The sequence below is a fragment of the Heterocephalus glaber genome, unplaced genomic scaffold (genome assembly GCF_053883595.1).
Source record: "Heterocephalus glaber isolate CG9 unplaced genomic scaffold, H.glaber_assembly_v1.0 deba00001733, whole genome shotgun sequence".
In the NCBI taxonomy this organism is placed as follows: domain Eukaryota; kingdom Metazoa; phylum Chordata; class Mammalia; order Rodentia; family Bathyergidae; genus Heterocephalus; species Heterocephalus glaber.
The window spans coordinates 20,288,873-20,310,796 of NW_028258444.1; the positions used below are offsets into that span (position 1 = coordinate 20,288,873).

At 44.6% G+C, this 21,924-nt stretch overlaps 1 protein-coding gene and 1 pseudogene across 6 annotated transcripts; one reads left to right on the plus strand and one right to left on the minus strand.

The window, feature by feature from the left end:
* Positions 1-85: 85 nt before the first annotated feature.
* Smagp (small cell adhesion glycoprotein) lies at positions 86-21,663 on the minus strand. Of its 6 annotated transcripts, none has more exons than XM_013079039.3 (4): positions 21,109-21,663; positions 20,246-20,317; positions 1,687-1,770; positions 86-791 (listed from the first exon to the last, which is right to left on the minus strand). In XM_013079039.3, exons 2-4 carry the CDS (start codon positions 20,277-20,279, stop codon positions 613-615), a joined length of 297 nt encoding a protein of 98 aa, XP_012934493.1. In that variant the 5' UTR covers positions 20,280-20,317; positions 21,109-21,663; the 3' UTR covers positions 86-612. The 6 variants fall into 6 exon arrangements, with proteins under 6 accessions (XP_012934493.1, XP_012934492.1, XP_012934495.1 ...); XM_013079038.3 differs by having other exon boundaries at positions 20,953-21,123; XM_013079041.3 differs by lacking the exon at positions 21,109-21,663 and adding an exon at positions 20,823-21,101.
* On the plus strand, positions 9,168-10,327 carry LOC110345496 (eukaryotic translation initiation factor 4E pseudogene; annotated as a pseudogene).
* Positions 21,664-21,924: the final 261 nt, after the last annotated feature.

Consider the following 21,924-nt stretch of genomic DNA (forward strand, 5'->3'; position numbering starts at 1 on the left):
GCAAAGGAGTTAAATTAACAAAATGTCAAAATTTAAGCAAAATAAGTCGAAATGTAAGGGTAGTTCTTGCACATGAAAATCTGACTTCTATATCAATGAAAAAGTTTAATTTGTGTTAATAAGTGTGAGGTTGGGAAATATGGGAAGGAAGGGCTCAGATTAAGGAGTATAGCACATTTATCAAGGAGGCAAGATCCCAGAGTCTCCTATCACTTGGGCCTGGTCTTTTATTGTGGTATCTAGTCTCTGGGAAGAACTATGGATATTTCCTTCTGGGCCTATAACTGGGTGACCACAAAGGGGACAGCGTGGAGCAGGAGCCAGTGATCCTCATTCTTTTTCCCAAAGAGGCACACACTCAAGTGTTCCCTGGTATAGTCACACCTCGTTAGCTAGTTACAGACCCCAGTTCTTTTCCAAAGGCCTACAGACATCATAAGCAGTGCCTGGAATCACTGATGCTGGCATTTGGGCCTGGGTCCTGGGAGGAGCTTGGATCTGCCCACTTCAATCAATGTCACTCACTGGCCTCAGACAAAACTTTTAGCTAATAAATTAAACAGTCACTGTGTTAGCACTGGAGCCAGGACTTAGCTCCTTGGGGCCTGGCAATCAGATGAAATACTCCTCCTTCTCTCTGCCCTTGGCTGAATCACTCTCCATCTGAAGGATGGCGCTGGGCTCGTCTTCTGGAGGCTCATAGGTGACGTAGCTGCCTTTGTTCTTGTACAGGTAAAAGAAGATCAAGATCACAACTGAGAGCAGGGTGAGGAAGACCACGGTGATAACAACTTAGAAAGGAAAGGGAAAATGGAGACATTTCAGGATCGAGGACATCTCAGGAATTCACTGGGTCACCTGAATTAGACAATTTACTTACTCTTCAAAAGGATCCTCTTGTTCTAATTAGCATCTACTGCCAAATTGTGTTCTCCCACCAAACCCAGCTTCCATTCCAGGCACATGGTATCTGGTCTCCTGGGGTTATGCTAAGGGCATGCTGCTTTTGGGTTTTGTTGTTGTTTTTGGTACCGGGATCAAACTCCGGTCCTTGCGTTGCAAGGCAGGCAGCTGAACCACTGAGCTAAATCCCTGGCCCTAGGACATGCTTTTGATTTCTGACAGACAACACCCTCCCAAACAATTTCCTGACAATTAGGATAGGAAATAATAAACAGCTTATCCCAACGGGAAGGGTGTTTTTAAATCCATAGCTTCCTGTAGCAGTTTCTCTCATCCTTGCCCTCTTCCTTACCATTCAACAAACCACATATGTCCTCGTCCCTACCCACATGTGAGTGTGGTGGCCATATGCACCAGTACCTATTTGTGGTCACTTCCCAACCTATCGTTTACTGGCAGTGCAGAGGCCGAGTCTTTTAGAGCAGTGCATGTGCATGTGCAGAATGTATGTGCCAGAGTGAGCCCATGAATGGACTTGGTTTCTGATGTGATTTTCCTACGGGGGCGGGGGGGGTGTCTTAGTTTATCAGACTGGGTTCCAGATGTCTCTGGAGCAAGATAGCTTCTGTTTTGTTTTGGTTTTTTTTGGTACTGGAGATCTAACTCCGGTCCTTGCGCTTTCCAGGCAGGCAACAGAACCACTGAGCTAAATCCCCGGCCCATGGAGCAAGATAGCTTCTAATCCTGGAGGGTCCCTCGGATGTGGCTCAGAGTCCTCATTACCTGCAATGAGTGCTGTGCTGGCTTCTTCAGCTTCTGGGGACAGGGCCTCAGTGGCCTGCAGAAGTGGGGTAGTCATCATCTCACCTGGAAAGTTCAGAAAAGTGGAAAAGAAAATGGAGATGAATTCTTTTGTCCTAAAGCATAGCTCTGTCCTTCAAATTTCATCACCTCATCTTCCTCCCTATTCAAAAGTTTAACGTTCAGTTCCTACAGAATATCCAAGAATATCCTGGAAAACAGAGGAGAAAAAGTACTTTCCAAAGACAATGAGTACTTTGTTGGATTTCTCTACACCTAATATAGCAGCTAAGAGTATGAGAGGTTTTGAGACCCAGCTGCAACGGCCCCTGCCTGTACTTCCAGCTACTTGTGAGGATGGTAGGGGGAGATCTCAAGTTCAGGCCAGCCTTGGTAACTTAGACACTCTCAAAATGAAGAACAGAAAAGGGGTGGGACTGCAGTTCAGTGGTGGTGCCTCCCACCCTCACTCCCTCAAAAAAATAAGAGGATGGCTTTTAAGCCTGACTGACTGGGTTTCATATGTGAGCCCTGTCCTTTACTAACTATGAACTCTGGAAATTACCAGACTCCTCTAAGTATCAGTTATGTCATCCTCAAAAAGATAATGGTACCTACTTTAAAAAAAATAGTACCTACTTTACAAGGATGGTTGCAACATAGTAACACAGGATAAGCCATTAGGAATGCATATTTTTACACAAATGAAATAAAATGATGAGTGTGTATAATTACATGTATGTGTGTGTGTGTGTGTATATATATATATATATATATATATATATATATATATATATATATTTATTTGGGGGGGATCAAACTCAAGACCTTGCGCCTGGGAGGCACGGGGCAGCACCACTGAGCTAAATCCCCTGCCCAATTACATGTATATTTATATCATCTAGCAGGTACATTTACTTCAGTGTTCTTACTCCTTATAAACATTATTTTTAAATAATGAAATAATGTTCCTCCCCTTTCAAAAGTCCTTTTCTATACTTCCAAGATAGACTCTACACTTTGAAAAGCTTAGAAATGAGGACTCTCCTACTCTAAAATATATTCTGCACCCTTTCCTGTATGGGTTTATCTATTCTTCAGAATAAGTGACCCCACAGGAAGTCAGGACACCCTTAATTCTTTAATTAGCATTTTAATGTAAGGTTGAAAAAGTAACTTTTTTTGGTTTTTTGAGACAGGGTCTTACTATGTAGTTCAGGTTGACCTTGATTTCACTGTGTAGCCCAGGCAGGCCTCAAACTCATGGCAATCCTCCTGCCTCAGCCTCCCAAGTGCTGGGATTACAGGCATGTGCCACTACGCCCAGCTCCTGAAAAAGTAACAATTAAGTAGAGACTACTACTGGTTAGAGGAATCTCTGGGAAGACAGGCTGGGTGACCTTGGAATCACTCTCAATGTTCATTCAGTAAATACCAGTAGCAGCACTCACAGGCCTGTGCTTTACCAGCCACTGTGCTGGACATACTGGGACAGAACAGGGAGCAAAGCAGACAGATCCAGCTTCATGGAGCTTGCCCTCCACCACACCCATGGCTCAGCAGTTCTGAGCTATAGAGAGCGACAAAGGAATAATCTCATCTTCCAGCCAGGAGGAACTTGCCAAGGAAATAATACTTGAACTGGGAGCTGAAGCAGGGGTAGGAGTGACAAGGATGGAGAAAATTCTAAGCAGAGAAGAGTGTGGGTCAAAGCTCAAAGGCTGGGCCGGGGATTTAGCTCAGTGGTTTCGCCGCCTGCTGTGCAAGCGCAAGGACTCAAGTTTGATCCCCAGTACCAAAAAAGACAATAAAAAGAATGATGGGATAAAGCTCAAAGGCTGGTGAGGCTGTCACCCAGAGTGTAAGCATGTGGCCTATTAGCTTTCCATCCAGGTAAGGGAAACTGTGTCAACAGCAGTAGTCTTTTTAAAAAATTTTTTCGGTACTGGGGATCAAACTTAGGATCTTGCACTTGTGAGGCAGACGCAGTACCACTGAGCTAAATCCCCAGCCCTTCCTCAGCAGTAGTCTTGTGAGCCTTTGCTGACAGGGGCCAATGGTGCTGAGCAGACTTTTCACACAGACCAAAGGGATCCACATGAACTGTCCTGGTCCTGTAAGAGAGAAAGCCAAGGCGGCCTCGGAGGTGCTTCCCTTCCCAAGACCAGGATGAACCTTTGTCCACTCTCTTTAGGAATGGTTGTGTACCTAGCCATTTTTTGGTCTTCATCTGTTATCCATGGGGCCTATACTAACCAACTTTGCAAGGTCATGTACATGTATTAAATGAGAGAATATCTGAGTACGATGCAGTAGGTACTATGTAAAGTATCATTTAAGGTGACTATTTATATGCTTAGCGATTAAAAGGCAAAGTATGAATCCTGCCCCAGCACATTACTACCTCAAGGTTGACTGTGAGGAAGTCATAAACGCTCTCTAAACCCTGGGTTTTTGATCTGAAAATGGGAGTGCGGTAGGCAGCTTCTCTGATGGCTTGTAGTGATCCTCACCATCTGGTTCTGACACCCTCATGTCTGGACTCTCCTGGTGTGGGGACTGGACTCAGTGACTTGCTTCTAACAAACAGACTTTGCCAAAAGTGATGGGATGTCACCTCCAAGATGCGATTATACAACACTGTGACTTCCATCAAAGAGGAGCCCTGAATCTTTCCACCTGCTCATTATCTCAGACTACTGTTTCTCACCAAGGCATACTTTGCTTCCCCAAATCTCCTGGATCCAGATGTGATTGCGCATGCCTATAATCCCAGCCTTTCGGAAGGCTAGGCAGAAGGATTGTAGGCTCAAGCCCAGCCTGGGCAATTCAGTGACTTAGACCCGGTGCCAAAATAAAAAAGCTCAGTGCAAAAGCCCTAAATTCAATCCCTGGAAAAGAAAAAACAAAACAAAACAATCTTCTGGGCCTGGCCCCCATCTTACCACCATTGAGTCACAGTTTTATTTATTTTTATTTATTTATTTTTTGAGACAGGGTCTTGCTATGTACTTCAGGCTGGCCTTGAACTCACTATGCAGCCAAGGCTGGCCTTGAACTCACAGTGATCCTCTTGCCTCAGCCTTCCAAGTGCTTAGAGTATAGGCATGCACTACCATCCTGGCAGATCCAGACTTTTATATGGATGCTCCTAGTTTTGCCTTCCTTAAACATTTGAGAATTTAAGCTATACAAAGCACTGAAAAGATTAATGCATGCCAAAAGCTTAAATATAAAGATGAATAATGTCAGCTCAATTAATCAACAACAATATACTTTGCAACCATCATGCACCAGGCACACTGACTTCTTAGATGTGAGGGACCTCTGTGATGAGGTAAAACAGCAATCTGAGGGCCAGAGATTTAGCTCAGTGGTTCCACCGCCTGCCTTGCAAGCTAAGGACCCGAGTTCAATCCCCGGTACCAAAAACAAAACAAAACAAAACAGCAATCTGATCATGGAGCTGAATTTTAGTGTGTGTCAGGATGCAGATACACAGGAGTCACAGAAAGAGAATCTGGGAGGGAAGATGATTCCTGGTTGGGAAGTTCCGCAAATGACCTCAAGTATAACAGCTGCCATTTAATAAGCCTCTGACTTGTACCAGATGTTTTATATACATCATTATTCATCTTTACAACACCAAAAAAAAAAAAAAATCTTTACAACACCAATTACTTCAAAGTGAGGGATTTAGCTCAGTGGTGCCAGGCCTGCCTGGCAAGCCCAAGGTCCTGAGTTTGATTCCCGGTACCAGGGGGAAAAACCAAACCAAACAAAAACAAAGTGAGGATTTTTTTCTTGCTGATGTGGACCCTGAAACTCAAGGAGAGTAAGTGAAATGACTCATATTACACATGAAGTTAATAGTGGACAGGCCAAGATATGAATCCAGGACTACCTGCTCCAAAGCCCAAGCAAGGAATTTATATGGTAGTAAACCTGCCTACCACTGTCCTTTTTTCAATAAGGAAAAAGGGGAAGAGCTAATAAAAGATAACCATGAGGAAGCACAGCAAGCTTTTCAAGAAGTTCAAGAGTTGTTGGGCTTGCTGGAAAAGACCTATAATCCCAGCTACTCAGGAAGTTGAGGCAGAAGGATCACATGTTTGAGGCCAGACCGGACAACTTAGCAAGGCCTTGTCTGAAAAACAAAAACCTTAAAAAGTGCTGGGAATGTAGCTTAGTGATAGAGTGCTTACCTGGCGCACACAAGGTTCTGGGAGCAATCCCCAGTACCACAAAAACAAAACAAAAAACAAAGTTCAAGGGCTTAAAAGGTATATTCAAAGGGCCAGGGATTTAGCTCAGCAGTGCCACACCTGCCTCACAAGCGCAAGGTCCTGAGTTTGATCCCCAGTACCGGGGGGTAGGGGTGGGGGGTGGATTCAAGTGGAAGAAAATCCAGGTGACCACAATCAAATGAAGACAAGGAATGCTCCTTTAATGTGAACTTGCTCATGGGCCACTGGTCCAAGGGGGGAAGGACATCAATATAAGTCAATGTCAGTTCATACAAAACTTCACGGTTTTAATCCGTGATGTGATTAGAGGCACATCTTCTTCTCACAACTAGAGAACAGCAGCAATACAGGAAAATCTTAAGAAAGTTCAATAGAATGTTTTCTTTGGATGCAGTTATTGGTTGGTTTCACTTAAACCATCTGGTGACGCAACAAGTACAGATGACAAAAGTGCAAAGAAATTGACCTCAGTATTAAAGCAATGGATGAAGGAAGAAGATAGATCCTACCTCAGATTTAAATTTTTTTTTTTTTGTACCAGGGATCGAACTCGGGTCCTTGTGCTTGGGAGGCAGGCAGTGGAACCACTGAGCTAAATCCCCAGCCCCTGAGATTTTAAATTTTGATGAAGATGGTCTCTATTAGAAGTGAAGGGTCACTGGAATTTATACCTAAAAGGAGGAAGCACATACCCCAGCATAAAACTGCAAAGGATTTGGATTCAAGGTTCAAATGTTAGTGGAGATTTAATTCTGCCAATATTTTTATTAAGGTTGTTACCGCATTATTAGGAGTTCCAGTTACAAAGCTCCGCAAGTGCTGTATGGTCTGCTCCAATCTTGTTTTTCCTGTAGGCCCTCCTATTTTCAGTAATGAAATTTCAGAATGTGAGTCTTTTTAAAATGTATGTCAAGTTTTCTAGTAGAAATGCCTGTATTAGACATTTCTGCTAGAGATCTGTAAGAACAGTGTTGAGCCCTACATAGCTCACTGTGGCAAATAAATTTGAAGGACAATTTAAAAAAGGTTATATTTGGAATAAAAACAAGGCTTGATCTTTGGTCCTGAAGGTGTCAGGCTGGAGAAAATGGAAGAATTCCCTCTGCCTAGGAAAGAATGATTTTTACACAAGGAGCACTGGGAGCATTTGGGACACAGGGAAGTGAGCTCAAGAAAAGAGAAATACAGGCTGGGTGTGGTGGCCCACACCTATAATCCTAGCACTTGGGAGGCTGAGGCAGGAGGATCACCATGAGTCTAAGGGCAGCCTGGGCCACATAGTGAGATCCTGTCTTTAAAAAAAGAGAGAGAAGCACAGGCAAATCTAAAAGGGATCCATCCAGATAAATGTCAGCCAAGGGCAATGACAACCTGTAAACAGGACCTCTGCTGGCAATGTAGGAGCTTCTGAGGAAGAGATAGGAGCCAGGTGCCCAAAGGGCCATGGAAAGAATGTAAATTCTACAAAAACCTGGTGATCTTGATGGGATTCCTCTGTAAAAAAACAAAAAACAAAAAAACCACCTTGTTTTGGGGGCCTTGAACTCAAAAGAGTAAGCATGAGGAGTCAGCATGGGACCACTAAAACAAGCTGGGGCACACAAGCTACAATGCCTTTTTAGACTGAGATTCTACATCTACCGAGAGAAAAATTAAAAAGCTGATTCGGAGCTGGGTGTGGTGGTGCATGCTTGTAATCCAGCACTTGGGAGGCTAAGGTAGGAAGATTGCCTCAAATTTCAGCCCAGTCTGGCATACACAGTGAGTCCAAGGCCAGCCTGAACTACATAGTGAGATCCTGTCTCAACAAAACAAAACAAAACAAAACAAAAGAAGTTAATTCAGGGCTGGAGATTTAGCTCAGTGGTTTTGCTGCCTGCTGTGCAAGCGCAAGGACCCGAGTTCGATCCCCTGTACCAAAAAAAAAAAAAAAGAAGTTAATTCAACACTATTTACTGAATATATACTCCGTGTTAGGCTGTAGGCACAGATTAGTGAACAAAACTGCAAAAACTCTTATCACAGTTCTTCTACAAATGAAACAGAATTATCATATGATCCAACAATCCCATTTCTGGGTATATACTCAAAATGAATGAATAGGACTCAAACTGATATTTGTACATCAGTGTTCATAGTAGTATTATTTATAATACACAAAAGTAGAGCAACCCAAGTGTCCATTGACAGATGAATGGAAAAACAAAATGTGGCATACACATACAATGGAATATTATTCAGCCTTAAAAAAGAAGTTCTGGGCTGGGGATTTAGCTCAGTGGTTTCGCTGCCTGCTGCGCAAGCGCAAGGACCCGGGTTCGATCCCCAGTACCAAAAAGAAAAAAAAGGAAGTTCTGACATGTGCTACCATGAGGATGTATGAAGCTGAAAGACCTTAAGCTCAGTGAAATAAGCCAGGAACAAAAGAACAAACATATAGTTCTATGTTTACTGATTACCTAGAGCAGTGATGAACCTTTTAGAGCTTTCAATGATACAAACAGCCTGCTGTGGCACACATGCCATAGGTTTACCACCACTGACCTACAGCAATCACATTCATAGAGACAGAAAGCAGAATGGAGGGTGCCTGAGTCTGGGAGAAGGGGACAATGGCAAATTAATGTTCAATGGGCATAAAGTTTCAGTTTGGAATAATGAAAAAGTTTTGGAATGGACAGTGATGTCAGTGAATGTACTTTATGTACTGGATTGTATGTTTAAAATGGGGCTAAGGGTGTAGCTCAGTGGTATAGCACTTGGCTAGCATGCACAAGGCCCTGAGTTCAATCCCCAGCAACACACAACACACACACACACAGACACACACACGCCCCTTCCCCTAGGATAACAACTGTGGAACTAGAAACCATTTCTCCTTCCAAGTCCTGCCTACAGAAGAGGAGAAAACAGAATCTAATCAGGAGGAGGTTACTAACCCAAAACATTATTTAAACATCCTCTAGAGAACAGACCAGCATTCTACTTTTCAAAAAATGATGAAGAGTAGCCAGGCACAATGGCACAGGCCTGTAATTCTGGAGGGTGAGGGAGGAGGACTGCATATATGAGCCCAGCCTGGGCAATTTAGGCTTAGCAAGATCTTGCCTCAAAAAAGAAGGGGTGTGTCCTGGGGATGTAGTTTAGTATAAAGCCCTGGGGTTCAATCCTTAGTACACACACACACACACACACACACACACACACAATAAAGCCTGGTGCCAGACATGGTGGTGCACACGTGTAATCCCAGCACTTGGGAGACAGAGGCAGGAGGATCACAGTGAATTCAAGGACAGCCTGGAGTAACTAGTGAGTCCTTGTCTTAAAAAAACCAAAAAAAGCAAGTGCAAGGTCTTGAGTTCGATCCCTGGTACTGAGGAAAAAAAAAAAGTAAATCTGGGCAAGCAAACCTTTTACTTTTGGACTCTATAGAACTGCATCCAGCTGCCTAGTAATTTAATGCCTAGATGTGACTACGTACCTTTCCAGGATGGTATTGAGTCCACGGGGCAAGATGAGAAAAACAAATGCAGAGGATAATGGCAAATTGCATTGAACAGAGAGAGGAAGTGACATTGATTGGGTTTGGTAGACACTACTATGGCTTACTGGAGGATCTTGGGATGACTACAGTGACGACGTATGTGGAGCTACTGTTAATGTTAGAGCTAAAGGGGAAGACAGCTAGGTGAACTACTGACTGTGAATAGAAAGAGGCTGTTACACTCATAAGGAGAGTACAGAAGGAAAGGTTAGGACTTCCTCCAAAGAAAGTGATCAGTTATCAATCTCAAGCAAACACAGCTACTCAGATCAGGTCCACCACTAAAAATAAGTCTGTTGTTTAAGAAGACACCTTCTGAGTATTCTCAAAGGAGACTGTACCAAGCAGCCAATCCCCAACAAAACACACACACACACACACACACACACACACACACACACACCCCCCAAACCAGTGCCTTTTAAAAGTAAAGCGGATTGCATCTACATTTGACTCTAAGTGCTGCTATGTCTGCCTTTATTTGCCTCTTAATTTTTGCTAGTGTCTCCTATGCCAATCTAAGAATTACCATACACATCCCCAGAATCTATAAGTGTGTTCCTGTCCTACTCTGTAAGAGCTTAGTAGAACTATGGTTACAATCACATTTTACCTATCCATATATCAAAAGGAACTATTTCTATACGTTAACAGGAAAAAGGTCTGGGGATTTAGCTCAGTGGTTCCGCCACCTGCCTTGCAAGCGCAAGGTCCCAAGTCCAATCCCTGGTACCCCCTCCCCACCAAAGAAGCCACATATCCAACAGGAAAAAAAAATTGTTTTGGTTCCACTGTATGTAGAAGCATAATTTTCTGGCTTGAAAGAGTAAGATGCATGGTTTTATAGCAATTTTTTTCTTTTTGCAGCATTAACTTTGCTCTACTCTTGCTAATGGCTGCTTCATTTTAATTTGTTTCCTTACTGGATAATATTAGTGATTCTACTTTCAGTTTTTCATCTGTTTTGCTCTCCTCCCACCCCATATAACACTGGTGAAGGATCTGGGAATATGACATAAATGTCAAATAAACATTCATTTTATGCATTCTTTGATATTTTTTGTAAATACAAAGCTTTGCTACAAATTCACGAACTTCATTCAAATCAGTGATCTGTTTGTATGATTTCCTAAACATAATTGTGGATTATAAAAATATATAACATCCCATTTCTAACTAGAATTAGTATGTCTGTATTTTATATATTTATGTTGTATTTTAACACTTCATAATACTTAGCTTATTTTGCTTTGGTTAAAAATAGCTCAAGTTAGCCAGGTGTGGTGGCACCTGCCTGTAATCCTAGCACTTGGGAAGGCTGAGGCAGGAGGATCACTTTGAGTTCAAGGCTAGCCTGGGCTACATAGTGAATTTAAGGCCAGTTTGAACTATATATCGAGGTCCTGTCTCAAAAAATAAATAAGTAAATAAATAAATAAAACAGGGCTCTAGAAGAAAAGCAGTTCTATTCATATTAACGAGACAGGAAGGTAGGGTGTGGCTAAAACTGCATGGAAAAGGAGGTGTGACAAGATCCTGGAACACATGCACATAATAGTTCCCAAAGCCCTGCACATGACTTCTCATGAGAACTTGAACAGGTTTTCAATAGGATGGCCTAAACCTGACATCAGCCTGAGGCATGGGTGATATAAAAAGGATGCTCCACATTGAGTTTTTTCCCACTATGTACCCTCTTGCATGGTGGCTGCTGTACTTCTTTTCCTACTTTTCCTTGGCCCAAACTTGCTCTACAGAGCCTGTTTCTTTTCCTACCTTTAATAAAGCTTTGCTACTGTTTGTGCTTGTCTTGACCAATTCTTTGCTCAGGACAGAAAGAACCTAGAAACCACCTCCAGGAGGAGACTGCAGTACTTCCAGACCTGGTAACACTAAGACAGTGTACAATACTAAAAATAAAAGGTGAGGGCCAGGGATTTAGCTCAGTGGTTCCAGTGCCTGTCTCACAAGCGCAAGGTCCCGAGTTCAATCCCCGGTACCTAAAAAATAAAAGGTGAACTGGGCATGGTGGCACATGCCTGTAATCCCAGCAGGCTGAGGCAGAAGGGTCAAAGTTTTCAGCCTAGCCTGGACAACTTAAGAGACTTAGCAAGACTTTGTCTCAAAAAAATAAAAAAACGAACAAACGGGGGGAAAAAACGGAGTGCAGTGAACAGTCTTTTGGACAACTAAAAAGCAAACAAACAAACCCTCTCCATATAATTTGCATTCTTGGAGGAATCAGAAAATATACAAAATAAGTAAAAGAAACATTATTAGATGTAGAAAAACAACAGGAAAGGGGATAGTTGGGATGTGGACCGAGTGGCAATTTTAAGTAAGATCTTTGGTGAAAGCTTTACTGAAGAGACTTGAAATAAAGACCTACAGAAGGTGAGGGAGGCAGCCATCCCATGTCCAAGCAGAGGGGATAAACAGCAAGTTCAAGGTGGGGCTGCCCATGATGCTGAAAAGCACCTGGGGCTGGCACATGTTAAAGGCACAGCATGGGGCCCCTGTGGAGGGTGCAGGGAGAGAGAAGGATCAGATGAAGTTAAGGAAGCCATGGAACATGGGTACTGTAGGCCAGAGCAAGGATTTCTGTTTTGTCCATGGGTGAAATGGGAAGATTTCACAGATTTCTCAGGAGAAATTGATTAGATTTAAATTTTAAATCAATGCTCCTTAAACTTTGTTGTGGATAACAATCTTCTAGGGATCTTGTTAAGAAGCAGACTCTGGTTCAGTAGGTCTCAGAGGGGCCTGAAGTTCCAAAAGCCACACTTGAAACCGGAGACTACCAGGCCCTGAGACCCTGACTCAGCTCACAGCCAGTACCAACTGTCAGCCAGATGAGGGGGATCATTTGGACTTTCAACAGATTGCAGCTGCGTGGGTGATCACAGGTGAAGTTCCAGGGGAATGCCAGCCAACCCAGAGAACTGTCAGCGATGGTCAACTGGGGTTTTTGTTTTGTTTGTGCCAGGCTGGGGATTGCACCCAGGGTATTATGCATACGAGGCAAATGCTCTAGCATTGTGCTTCCCCGGAGCCAAACTATTTTTGTTTTAAGCCACCAAGTTTTGGGGTGGCTTGTTATGCAGCAACATGTCATCGAAACCCGATGGATGAAAGAAATACCCCCACACCCACACACACTGCAGTGTGGGCCACAGGCTGAGGGACGATGGGGACAAGGGCAGAAGCAGCTTGCACCTGGCACAACCAAAGGGGGAACCTTTTTCTAATTTGCACAGAAGCTTTGCTTGGTTCTAGCAGCAGCCCAATGAGACAGTGACAGGAATCTAGATCCATTGCAAAGCCAGGACTGACAGGATTGGTTGTGGGGAGGAGTCAAGGTTGATCTCAAAGTTGTGGGGCTGGGTAAAGGGAGGGAGGGCAGGCTGGCAGTTATCTGGGATGAGAAAGCCTGCAGGAAGGACTAATTTATCTGGGAGGGACCTGATTGTTTATCAGATATCAATGTGCAGCCCTGTAGGCCACAACTGTGGGAAGAGATCTGACTAGAGATTTTTAAAAAGTCATCAGGAAAAAGAGGAAGCAAGATATACCATGCACAGGTACAAATTCCCTTTGGTGAATGTGATCATTATGTATATTTAAATTGTACCAATAAAATTAATTTTTAAAAAAGTCATCAGCGTATTTAAAACCACTCAGACAGTAAGAGCAGATAAAGAGGGCCAAGGACTGAGCCCAAGGAGTAGCAGCCAGATGGAGTATAAGGAGCATTCGCTGGATTTCATCACACAGAAGTTATGAATGACCTTTACAAGAGAAATTCTGGGGAAGTGCTGAATATAAAACTGTGGTTTAGGGTGGATTCAAGAAAGAGATGGGAGGGGAACTAGAAGCCAAATATAAATAAACTCCACAAAAAGATTTTCTGTAAAGGTGAGCAGAGAAATGGGAAAGTGCTGGAGAGGGAAGGCAGTTTGACAGGTCTTTGTTTTTAGGGTGGGAGAAATGCTAGGATGTTATGTGTGAACAGGAGTGACTTAGATGAGAGAGAAATTGATAGTGCATGAGAGGGGAAAGGGGCTGGAATCAAGTCCTTGAAGGGATGGGACCAGGTTCATAAACACAGGAGTCGGCTGCAGATAGGAGAGTCGATTTACCTTACTAACAGGTAAAGCAGACTACACAGCCACAGATGCTGGGGTAGGGAGATGGTGACGTGGAGCCTTTGGTAGTTCTCTTCCGAGAGCTTTCATTTGCCCAAGAAAATAGGATGTGGGCTGAGGATGTATTAGTGGTGGAAGCCTTGCCTAGCACTTGCAAGAAGGGCCCTGGGCTCCATCTCCAGTGGGAGTCCCGGCTCATCCCTTGACAGTGAGGATGGGGGCTGGGAGGCTCGAGGGTTGGAGATGCTGCAAGAATAGTCACAAGAATTTGGTAAGGCTGTTTACAATATCCTTGTGGACAAGGGAGACATAAGGGCTAAGAGGGGCGGTAAAAGCTGGCTATCAAAGAATGGAGTGACGCCAATCTAGACAGAGGTTCTTCCGCTGAGATTTGATCTTAGTTATTTTTAAATTGATTTGGTTATGCCAAACAATTCCGGGGCCACATTAAGAACTTTGTAATTCTAGATATTATTAAACCATCAAGCAAGTATAAAAAAAGTATAAGATAGTCCAATACAAAAAATACAGATTTTCCTTGTAATAGTGATATAGCTTTTTCTTTTTTTCAATATTGAATACTAGATTCTTTGCAAGATCTTTTTTTTGTGTGTATGTGTGTTCCAGTTTGTGTTTCCTACGTGGACTTAATGTGGAAGGCTTAGTGCCCTTTGGGTAAATGTAGATCCTTGGGAGTTTCCACAAATTTGTTGAAAGAATTAAAAGCTAGAGGGTCAACTAGTAAACTGGTTAGCAGAGACAAATTTCAAATGACTGGAGAAATGAGCGAAATGGATCATTTTCCTTGCTCTTAGGTCCAGGAAACCAACTTTTTGCAAATAAAAACTGGTAAAGCCAGGCTTAGCAGCAGAATATATATAAAAGATGCTGGGCATGGTTGCCTACACCTATAATGCCAACACTAAGGAGGCTGAGACAGGAGGACCACTTCGTGTTCAAGACCAGCCTAAACTACAGTGAGTTCATGGCCAGCCTGAACTACACAGCAAGAACCTATCTCAAAACAAAACAAAAAAAGTGGGGCATGGTGGTCCATGTCTATAATCCCAGCACGCAGGAGGCTGAGGCAGGAGGATTGGAGAATCGCGAAAGTTCAAGGCCAGTTTGGGCTACATAGTGAGTTCAAGGTTAGCATGGACTACACACTGAGACCCCGTCTAAAACAACAACAACACAAATATATGAGATTTATGGGAGAACCAAGAGAGCTATTAACACCGAAACAATATACTCCAAAGTAGCAACATTTACCACTAGATTACGACTAGATTATAGAGTTTTGAATGGTTTTTATTTTCTTCTATATGCTTTCTTTTATCTTTCAAATTTCTTATAATGATAAGGAATTATTTTCTAATCATAAAAACTGAAAACCTGCGGTTACAGTAAGTACCATCAATACAAACGTGGGCTCTAGTAATGGCAGCAACAGCAGACCCTAGTTTGTACCACTCCTGGACTGCTGAGTTCATCTGGGAATCACAAATTTGAGATGAGCAGACAGGTCAGGTAAGGAAAGCTTACAAGGAAAAGCCCAGAGAGAAGATGTAGGGCAAGCTTACAACTTGAATTTTATCTTCTAATAGGGCTAGAGATGACCTGTACAAGACTAAACAGAAACTGGAGGGAAAAGATGGATGTCTCCTTAATAGAAGAGAACAACTGGACACAGTGTGTTGGTTCATGGGCTATTGGAGAGAAAATACTAGCTCAGAATGAGTAGTTGAAGCCAGACTATGGAGGCTGAGGCAGAAGGATCTAGAGGTGGAGGCCAGCCTGGGCAACTAAGCAAGACCTGTTCCCCCCAACACCAAAGAAAGTGGTAGATTTGCAGTATTACTGGGACAGATTTATGTATACTGTTCCATTAAAAAAAAGCAAATTTCCACGACATATATAGTTATATCTTTGTAAAAGATACATAAACAGGCATTTATGTTTATATGTACATATAAAAGCTAATCCCTAAGAGGCATGCATTACTTTTTTTTTTTTTTTTTTTTGAGACAGTCTCACTATGCAATTCAGATTGGCCTTGCACTCACTATGTAGCCCAGGCTGGCTTTGAACTCGTGGCAATCCTCCTGCCTCAGCCTCCTGAGTGCTGGAATTATAGGAATGTGCATCCGCACCTGGAGAGACATGTATTACATTTTATTTATTTATTTATTTTTTGGTACCAGGGATCGAACTCGGGACCTTGCGCTTTCGAGGCAGGTGCTGGAACCACTGAGCTAAATCCCCGGCCCATGCATTACATTTTAAATGAAAAAACTGACACCATCACAAAAGTAAACCAAGTTCAGGAAGTCCAGCGTGAAAAGGCAGGCAATGAGCTCAGGGAAAAATTCAATGGCAGAGAGCTTGCTTAGCATGTGGAAGCCAGTGAGTTTGATCCCTAGGAGCTAAAAAAAAAAAAGAGTGGGAGTGGGAGCACAGAAAGGATTACAACTTCCCCCGCATCTCCTGTTCCTACCCATGTCCTTTCTGGTCATCTTGTCCAAACAAGGAAATAATAATGTGACCCTCTATCTTCCCTCCTCAAGTCTGGAAAGACTACACCATTTCTACTGTGGGTGGGAGGCCAACAGCAGAGCACCACAACATTAAGGTTCCACCCAAATCCCAACTGACAGCCAATGACCTTCACAATCTATTCTGCTCCTTCACCTATCTTTTTGTTGACCCAGATACTACTGGATGGTTTCTTTGTGGCCCTTATTCCCAGGTGGAGCTAAATCTCTTATCACTGAGGCATCAGATCCACTGCCACCAGAGGCTGCCAACCTACTTATTTGCTCTAGACCTTCCCTGCAAAGGGCAGCTCTCCCAGTTCTGGGGGGGACAACCCCTAAAATTCTGCTCCTTTCTCCTTCCCTTTCATGTGTGCTGTCCCAGCCTGTGGGGCACAGTGAGACCTTGGGAGCAAGAGACCATGACTGGAAAAACACAGGCTTGGGGGTAAGTCGGACCTGGCACAAATCCTGCCCAGAGTTTGGCTATGTAGTTCAGGCTGCCTTTGAACTTACTATGTAGCCCAGGGTGGCCTCGAACTTACATGGCAATCCTCCTGCCTCAGCTTCTCAGTGCTGGGATTACAAGTGTGCACCATCAGGCCCAACTGGAAATTCTTTTAATTAGGGAAAATTTCCCAACTTTCCTGAGCCTCAGCTTTTGGTTTAGGAAAATGAGAATAAAACCTGCTATATGGGGTTGTGGGAAGGAATAAGTATGATGAGAAATGCTAAGCGTCAAATCCATGGAGAGACAACCCGGGAAGCAGTTCGTGTGATTATTAGGTGGTAAGAGATGGGCTTTGGGTGGTGGGGTGGGCAGTGGCTATGAGGCAAGGTTCAATCTGCCTGCTTCCAACAGGACTAATTTTTGCACCAGAAGCAGTACGGAGGTCCACAGTACTACTAAGGGCTCATGAAAATGTTTTTAATGATTTCAATCTACTTATTTTAATATCCTTTAAAATCAGAAGAAAAATAAACTTTTAGGTTGAATATATTAATTATTACTTATAAGTATGTTATTATATTGATATTATAGTCTTCCTTATACCAATGCAGTTGTAAAGTACAATTTTTTTGGTCTTTTTTTTCTTTTCTAGTATCAGAATCTAACTTAGGGCCTCATGCTTCTAGGCTGGTGCTGCACAGCTGAGTTACGTGCCTGGCCCCATAAAATATAATTTTTAACATCCTTTTTTTTAATAGAGGAAGGAACCCACGAAGGCAAAAGTGCCAAGAGCCTAGTAAAGTCATAATGGAGTTCTCATGTTCAGTGCTCCTGAAACATCTCTCCTTTAGGAAATCTCTACAGATTGGGGGAAAAGGATAGGCAGGGGTATAGGTAGAAGCGGGCGGAAAACAAGTGCAAGATGGTGTGGAGTGAAGAGCTGGGCCCTCAATGATCCCATTATTCAAAGAACAAGCTCTCTTCTCTGTGTCATTGCTACTGTTTTCTCTGTTCTTGTCCCTAAACTCACATATGCTTAAACCCAATGGGCAAGGGACTATATGACATGTCCTTAACAACACTCTATGTATTTGTTGGATCAAGAATATAAATACACATCTCAATGGCAACGATATAACAATCCAAATAAAAAATGGGCAAGGACTTAATACAGATACTTCTCCAAAGATAACCAGATGCTCAATACCACTAGTAATCAGGGAAATGCAAGTTAAAACCACAATGAGATACCACTTCATACCCATTAGGATGTTACTACAAAAAAAAACAAAAACAAAAAACCCAGAAAATAATAAGCATTGGTAAGGATGTGGAGATACTGGAACCATTATTCATCGCTGCTGGGAATGTCAAATGGTGCAGGTGCTACGAAAACAAACAGGATAGTGGTTCTTCAAAAATAATTAAACAGGGCCGGGGATGTAGCTCAGTGGCACAGTGCCTGCCTGGCAAGCGTGAGGTCCTAAATTCAATCCCTGGTACCAAAAAAAAAAAAAAAAAAAAGCAGGGATGGGGATTTAGCTCAGTGGTTGCGCTGCCTGCCTGGCAAGCCCAAGGTCCTGAGTTTGATCCCTGGTACTGCAAAAAAAAAAAAAAAAGTTCCAAAAATAATTAAACATAGTGAGCCAGGGTTATAGCTCAGCGGCACCATGCCTGCCTGGCAAGCAAAAGGTCCTGAGTTCGATCCCTGGTACAAAAAATAAAACATAGAATTACCACATAATACAGCAATTCCACTCCTGGATATACGGCCAAAGGAATCAAAAGCAGAGACTTGAACAGGTATTTGTAGACCTGTTCACAGCAGCCTTATTCACAATAGCCAAAATGTGAGTGCTGATCAACAGATGGATAAACAAAATGTAGCATAAATACACAATAGACTATTACTCCGAGTTAAAAAGGAAAGAAACTCTAACTTATGCTACAGCATGGATGAACTCTGAAGGCATTATACTATGTGCAATAAGCCAGACACAAAAGGACAAATATGATACTCGTCTATTTATAAAAGGTCCATAGAATAGTCAAATTCATTGAGACAGAAAGTAGAATAGCGGTTGCCTGGGGACTGGAGGAGGAGGGAATGCGGAGTTGATGTTTAATGAGTATGGAGTTTCAGTTTGGGAAAATAAAAGTTCTGGAGATGGATGGTGGTGATGATAGCACAGTAGAAAAATGTGAATGAACTCAATACCACTAAACTATACACCAAAAAAGGTTCAAATGCTAATGCTTGTAGTATGTGTATTTTACCACACGTTTTTAAAAAGTAAGAAAGAAAAAAGAATGTAAACAGTTCCCTAACCCCTACGCCTGCTGCCCAAGCCTCACCTCTTTTTCCCTGTGGGAAGCTTTATTTTGGAAGTGCTCTGCCTTCTTCTGAACATCCTCCAGGGTAAACCCAGTCTCTGCAGGTTCACGCTTGGCACTGCTCTTATCCAGACTCTACTGCATCCCTCCTTGCCTGTACAACTTTACCCATCTTCCCAGGGGCTCAGATTCCTTCCCCACTTGGAAAGCCTTTGTGGGCCAATCTAGACTTTTCTCCTTTTCCTATCTCTTCTTGCCAAAGAAAAAAATCTGAATTATATGCATCACCAATCACAGAAGATGCCATCTTAGACTCTCCCTCGGTTTGTTACACACTTCTCTATCAATAAAAGCAGAAATTTTGGTTCTGACATATGAGACTGTATATATGAACAGAGACCAGCCAAGGATTTGTTCCTACCTCACCCTACCTAACACGTGTTGAAATAATATGTAACTATCTGACAGTGAGTCTGACTGCCCAGATTATGAAATGAAAGGTGAGAACCACTCTCAGTGTGATGAGGTAGATCCCTGACCCTGCATACTTCCAGAGAACGGGGTTTTGATACTGGCTCTGTATCATCAGAGCAGTGGAATTAGAAAGTAGAATTCCTTTCCAGGAAAAGGTGGGTTTCTAATAAATACTCTGTAATGACCAGTGTTACTAGTGCTTTCTAGGTGCTAGACATTGTTCTAGGTGCTTTAATATGGGTGTCTTATTTAATCCTCACAAATAGCCTCATAAAATAGGCACTATTTTCCTATTTTACAAGCCAGGAAACTGGAACTCAGAGGCTAGCTATACAGTATTACCTTTAGCATGTTTTGCTGCCCCATAACTCCCAAGCTCAAGTGAGCTTCCCGCCTCAACCTCCAAAGCACCTGAGACTACTTGTCTGCCCCACCATGCCTGGCTGGCTTTGCTATGCTTTTGCTTCTCTTTGGAAGATTCCTCTTCCACATTTAACTGTGGGGTTACTGCCACACTCTTTGCCTCAGCTGTGAATTATTAGACGGTGGAATGTGAAGCTGTTCCTTTACACATAAGCCAAGGTCACAAAGCTTTAACTGGTAGCGCAGGAACTGGCCAAGTCCCCAGACTTGGGAACACATCCGCTCTGAAGGACACACATATCTGCTGCTTGCCCCCAGGACTTCTTCCTTTGTGTAGCAGGCAGGGAGAGGAGGGAGGGCTGGGGCCTCAAGGAATTCCAGGACTGATCTAGGGGTGGGGAGCCGAACAGTTTTCTTCCACTGGATTATGGAAGGCCTTTCCCTACCTCCAGGAGACGGCGTGGTGGGGAGGCCAGCCATGGCCGGCAGGGCCGGAGTACCCCGTCAGGGGGGCAGACCTGTAGGAAGGAAGACAGGAATGGGGGGTGGGCTCCAGGTTTTCCTTGAGTCCCTTCCCCACTTCTTTTCCCTTTAAGCTCGCCCTCCGCCCTTCTCTTTTGGTCTCCCGGAGGATCTTCTCATGCTCCACGTAGCAACCTCTCCCTAAAGGCAACTGGAGATCGCGTGTCACCTCTGAGACCCTCTCACGGGGCCACCACATTTACCTAAGAGATCTCTCTCGGGGCCTGAGAAAGTCAGGCAAAGGTGAGCAGCAGACTCAGTTTTCGCCAAAGCGCGGTTAACAGGCGCCTGGGCTTCCGCGGCCGGGAGCTCGGGCGGGGCGGCCCACTAGGTGTCAGGAGAGGGCCGGGCAGGTCGGGCCGCGCGCGGGGTGGGGGACCGAAAGGCAGAGAAACGCGGGGCCGGCCCACAGCCGCGGCCGGCCTGTCTCAGGGCCCCGGTTCTCCCCTGCCCGCCCTGCGTTGTCCGGGGCACCGTCCACGCTCGGCCTCCCGAACTCACCTGACCCCAGCCTGAGCCTCGGAGCCCCCGGAACCCCACAGCCCCGCGGACATCGAGGACTGCGAGATGCACGCGGCGGGCTACGTTCCCGCCCCGGGGCCCCGGCAGCCCGCGTCTCTCCTTAACGCACCGTGAGCCCCGCGTGGCCGAGGAGCGGCGTGTCCCGGGCGCCGAGCCGCGACCGCTCTCGCTTTCAGTTCCTGCCACGGCCGAGGTGGCTGCCCTGCGTGTGGGCGCCGGCGCGCCCGGCCTCCCGCCCTGCGCAGGTCCCCTCCTCCGCGCTCACCTTTCCCGTCGGACCGGACGGGCTGCGGGGCAGGGCCTACGCCGCTCCGCGCGTCCCTTTGAACTCGCCGGGGGGCGGGCACCGCGGAGACGCGCGCAGGCCGGGCGGGGAGCCGGGCCAGGACCTGAGCGGGAGGAAGCGGCTGCCCGGAGCCGCGCGGGCGGCCGGCCGGCGGGGGTGGGGGCCGGGCCGCCTGGGTGGGACAGGAAAGAGCCGAGAAGCCGCCCTCGCAGGTCCCCGCGCTCCCCCGGGAGGAAAGGCTGTCTTCCCGTCGCCAGCTGTCCCTGCGCGCTCCATCCGGAGCCTCTTCCTCCTCGTCCAGAGGCTGCAGAGGGCACCACCGGGGTCCGTCAGATCTCTGGGTTGACTAATTTGAATTTTCAGCAAATGTAGAAAGTTACACAGACTTGCGATTTGCAACTCATTTACGCACAAGGGTGGCACGAAGCTAATTTAGGAGGCGCACCTGGGTCGGAGGCACCCAGGTGGGGTGGGAGAGACGCGAGGCTCCGCCGGGATCCTCCTGCTTTGCATTCTTCTGAGGCTGCGTTGCGTGGTGGTGGTTTGAGTGTCGTGGACTTTGGATTCAAACAGTCTGGCGCCACCGCTTGCTAACTTGCTGACTTTGGGCAGATGACTTAACACCTTTAACTTCTATTTCCTCATCCCTAAAATGGGGGACTAAAAGTGACCATACCAATAAAGCCATTTCATAACCACTGTTCGAGCACACAGTAAGCACTGCAATTTAAATATTAATCAGAGCCATACTTCACCCCTTGACTCACTTCTTCGTGGCAGGAAATTCTCCCAAAT

What these genes read in the sequence shown, in the direction of transcription:
- Smagp (XM_013079039.3), bottom strand. Translation starts at nt 20,279, where the DNA reads ATGGCTGGCCTCCCCACCACGCCGTCTCCTGGAG. An exon ending in CACCACGCCGTCTCCTGGAG is followed by an intron (nt 1,771 to 20,245) that starts GTAGGGAAAGGC and finishes TGAACTTTCCAG; the next exon opens with GTGAGATGATGACTACCCCA. An exon ending in CAGCACAGCACTCATTGCAG is followed by an intron (nt 792 to 1,686) that starts GTAATGAGGACT and finishes TTCCTTTCTAAG; the next exon opens with TTGTTATCACCGTGGTCTTC.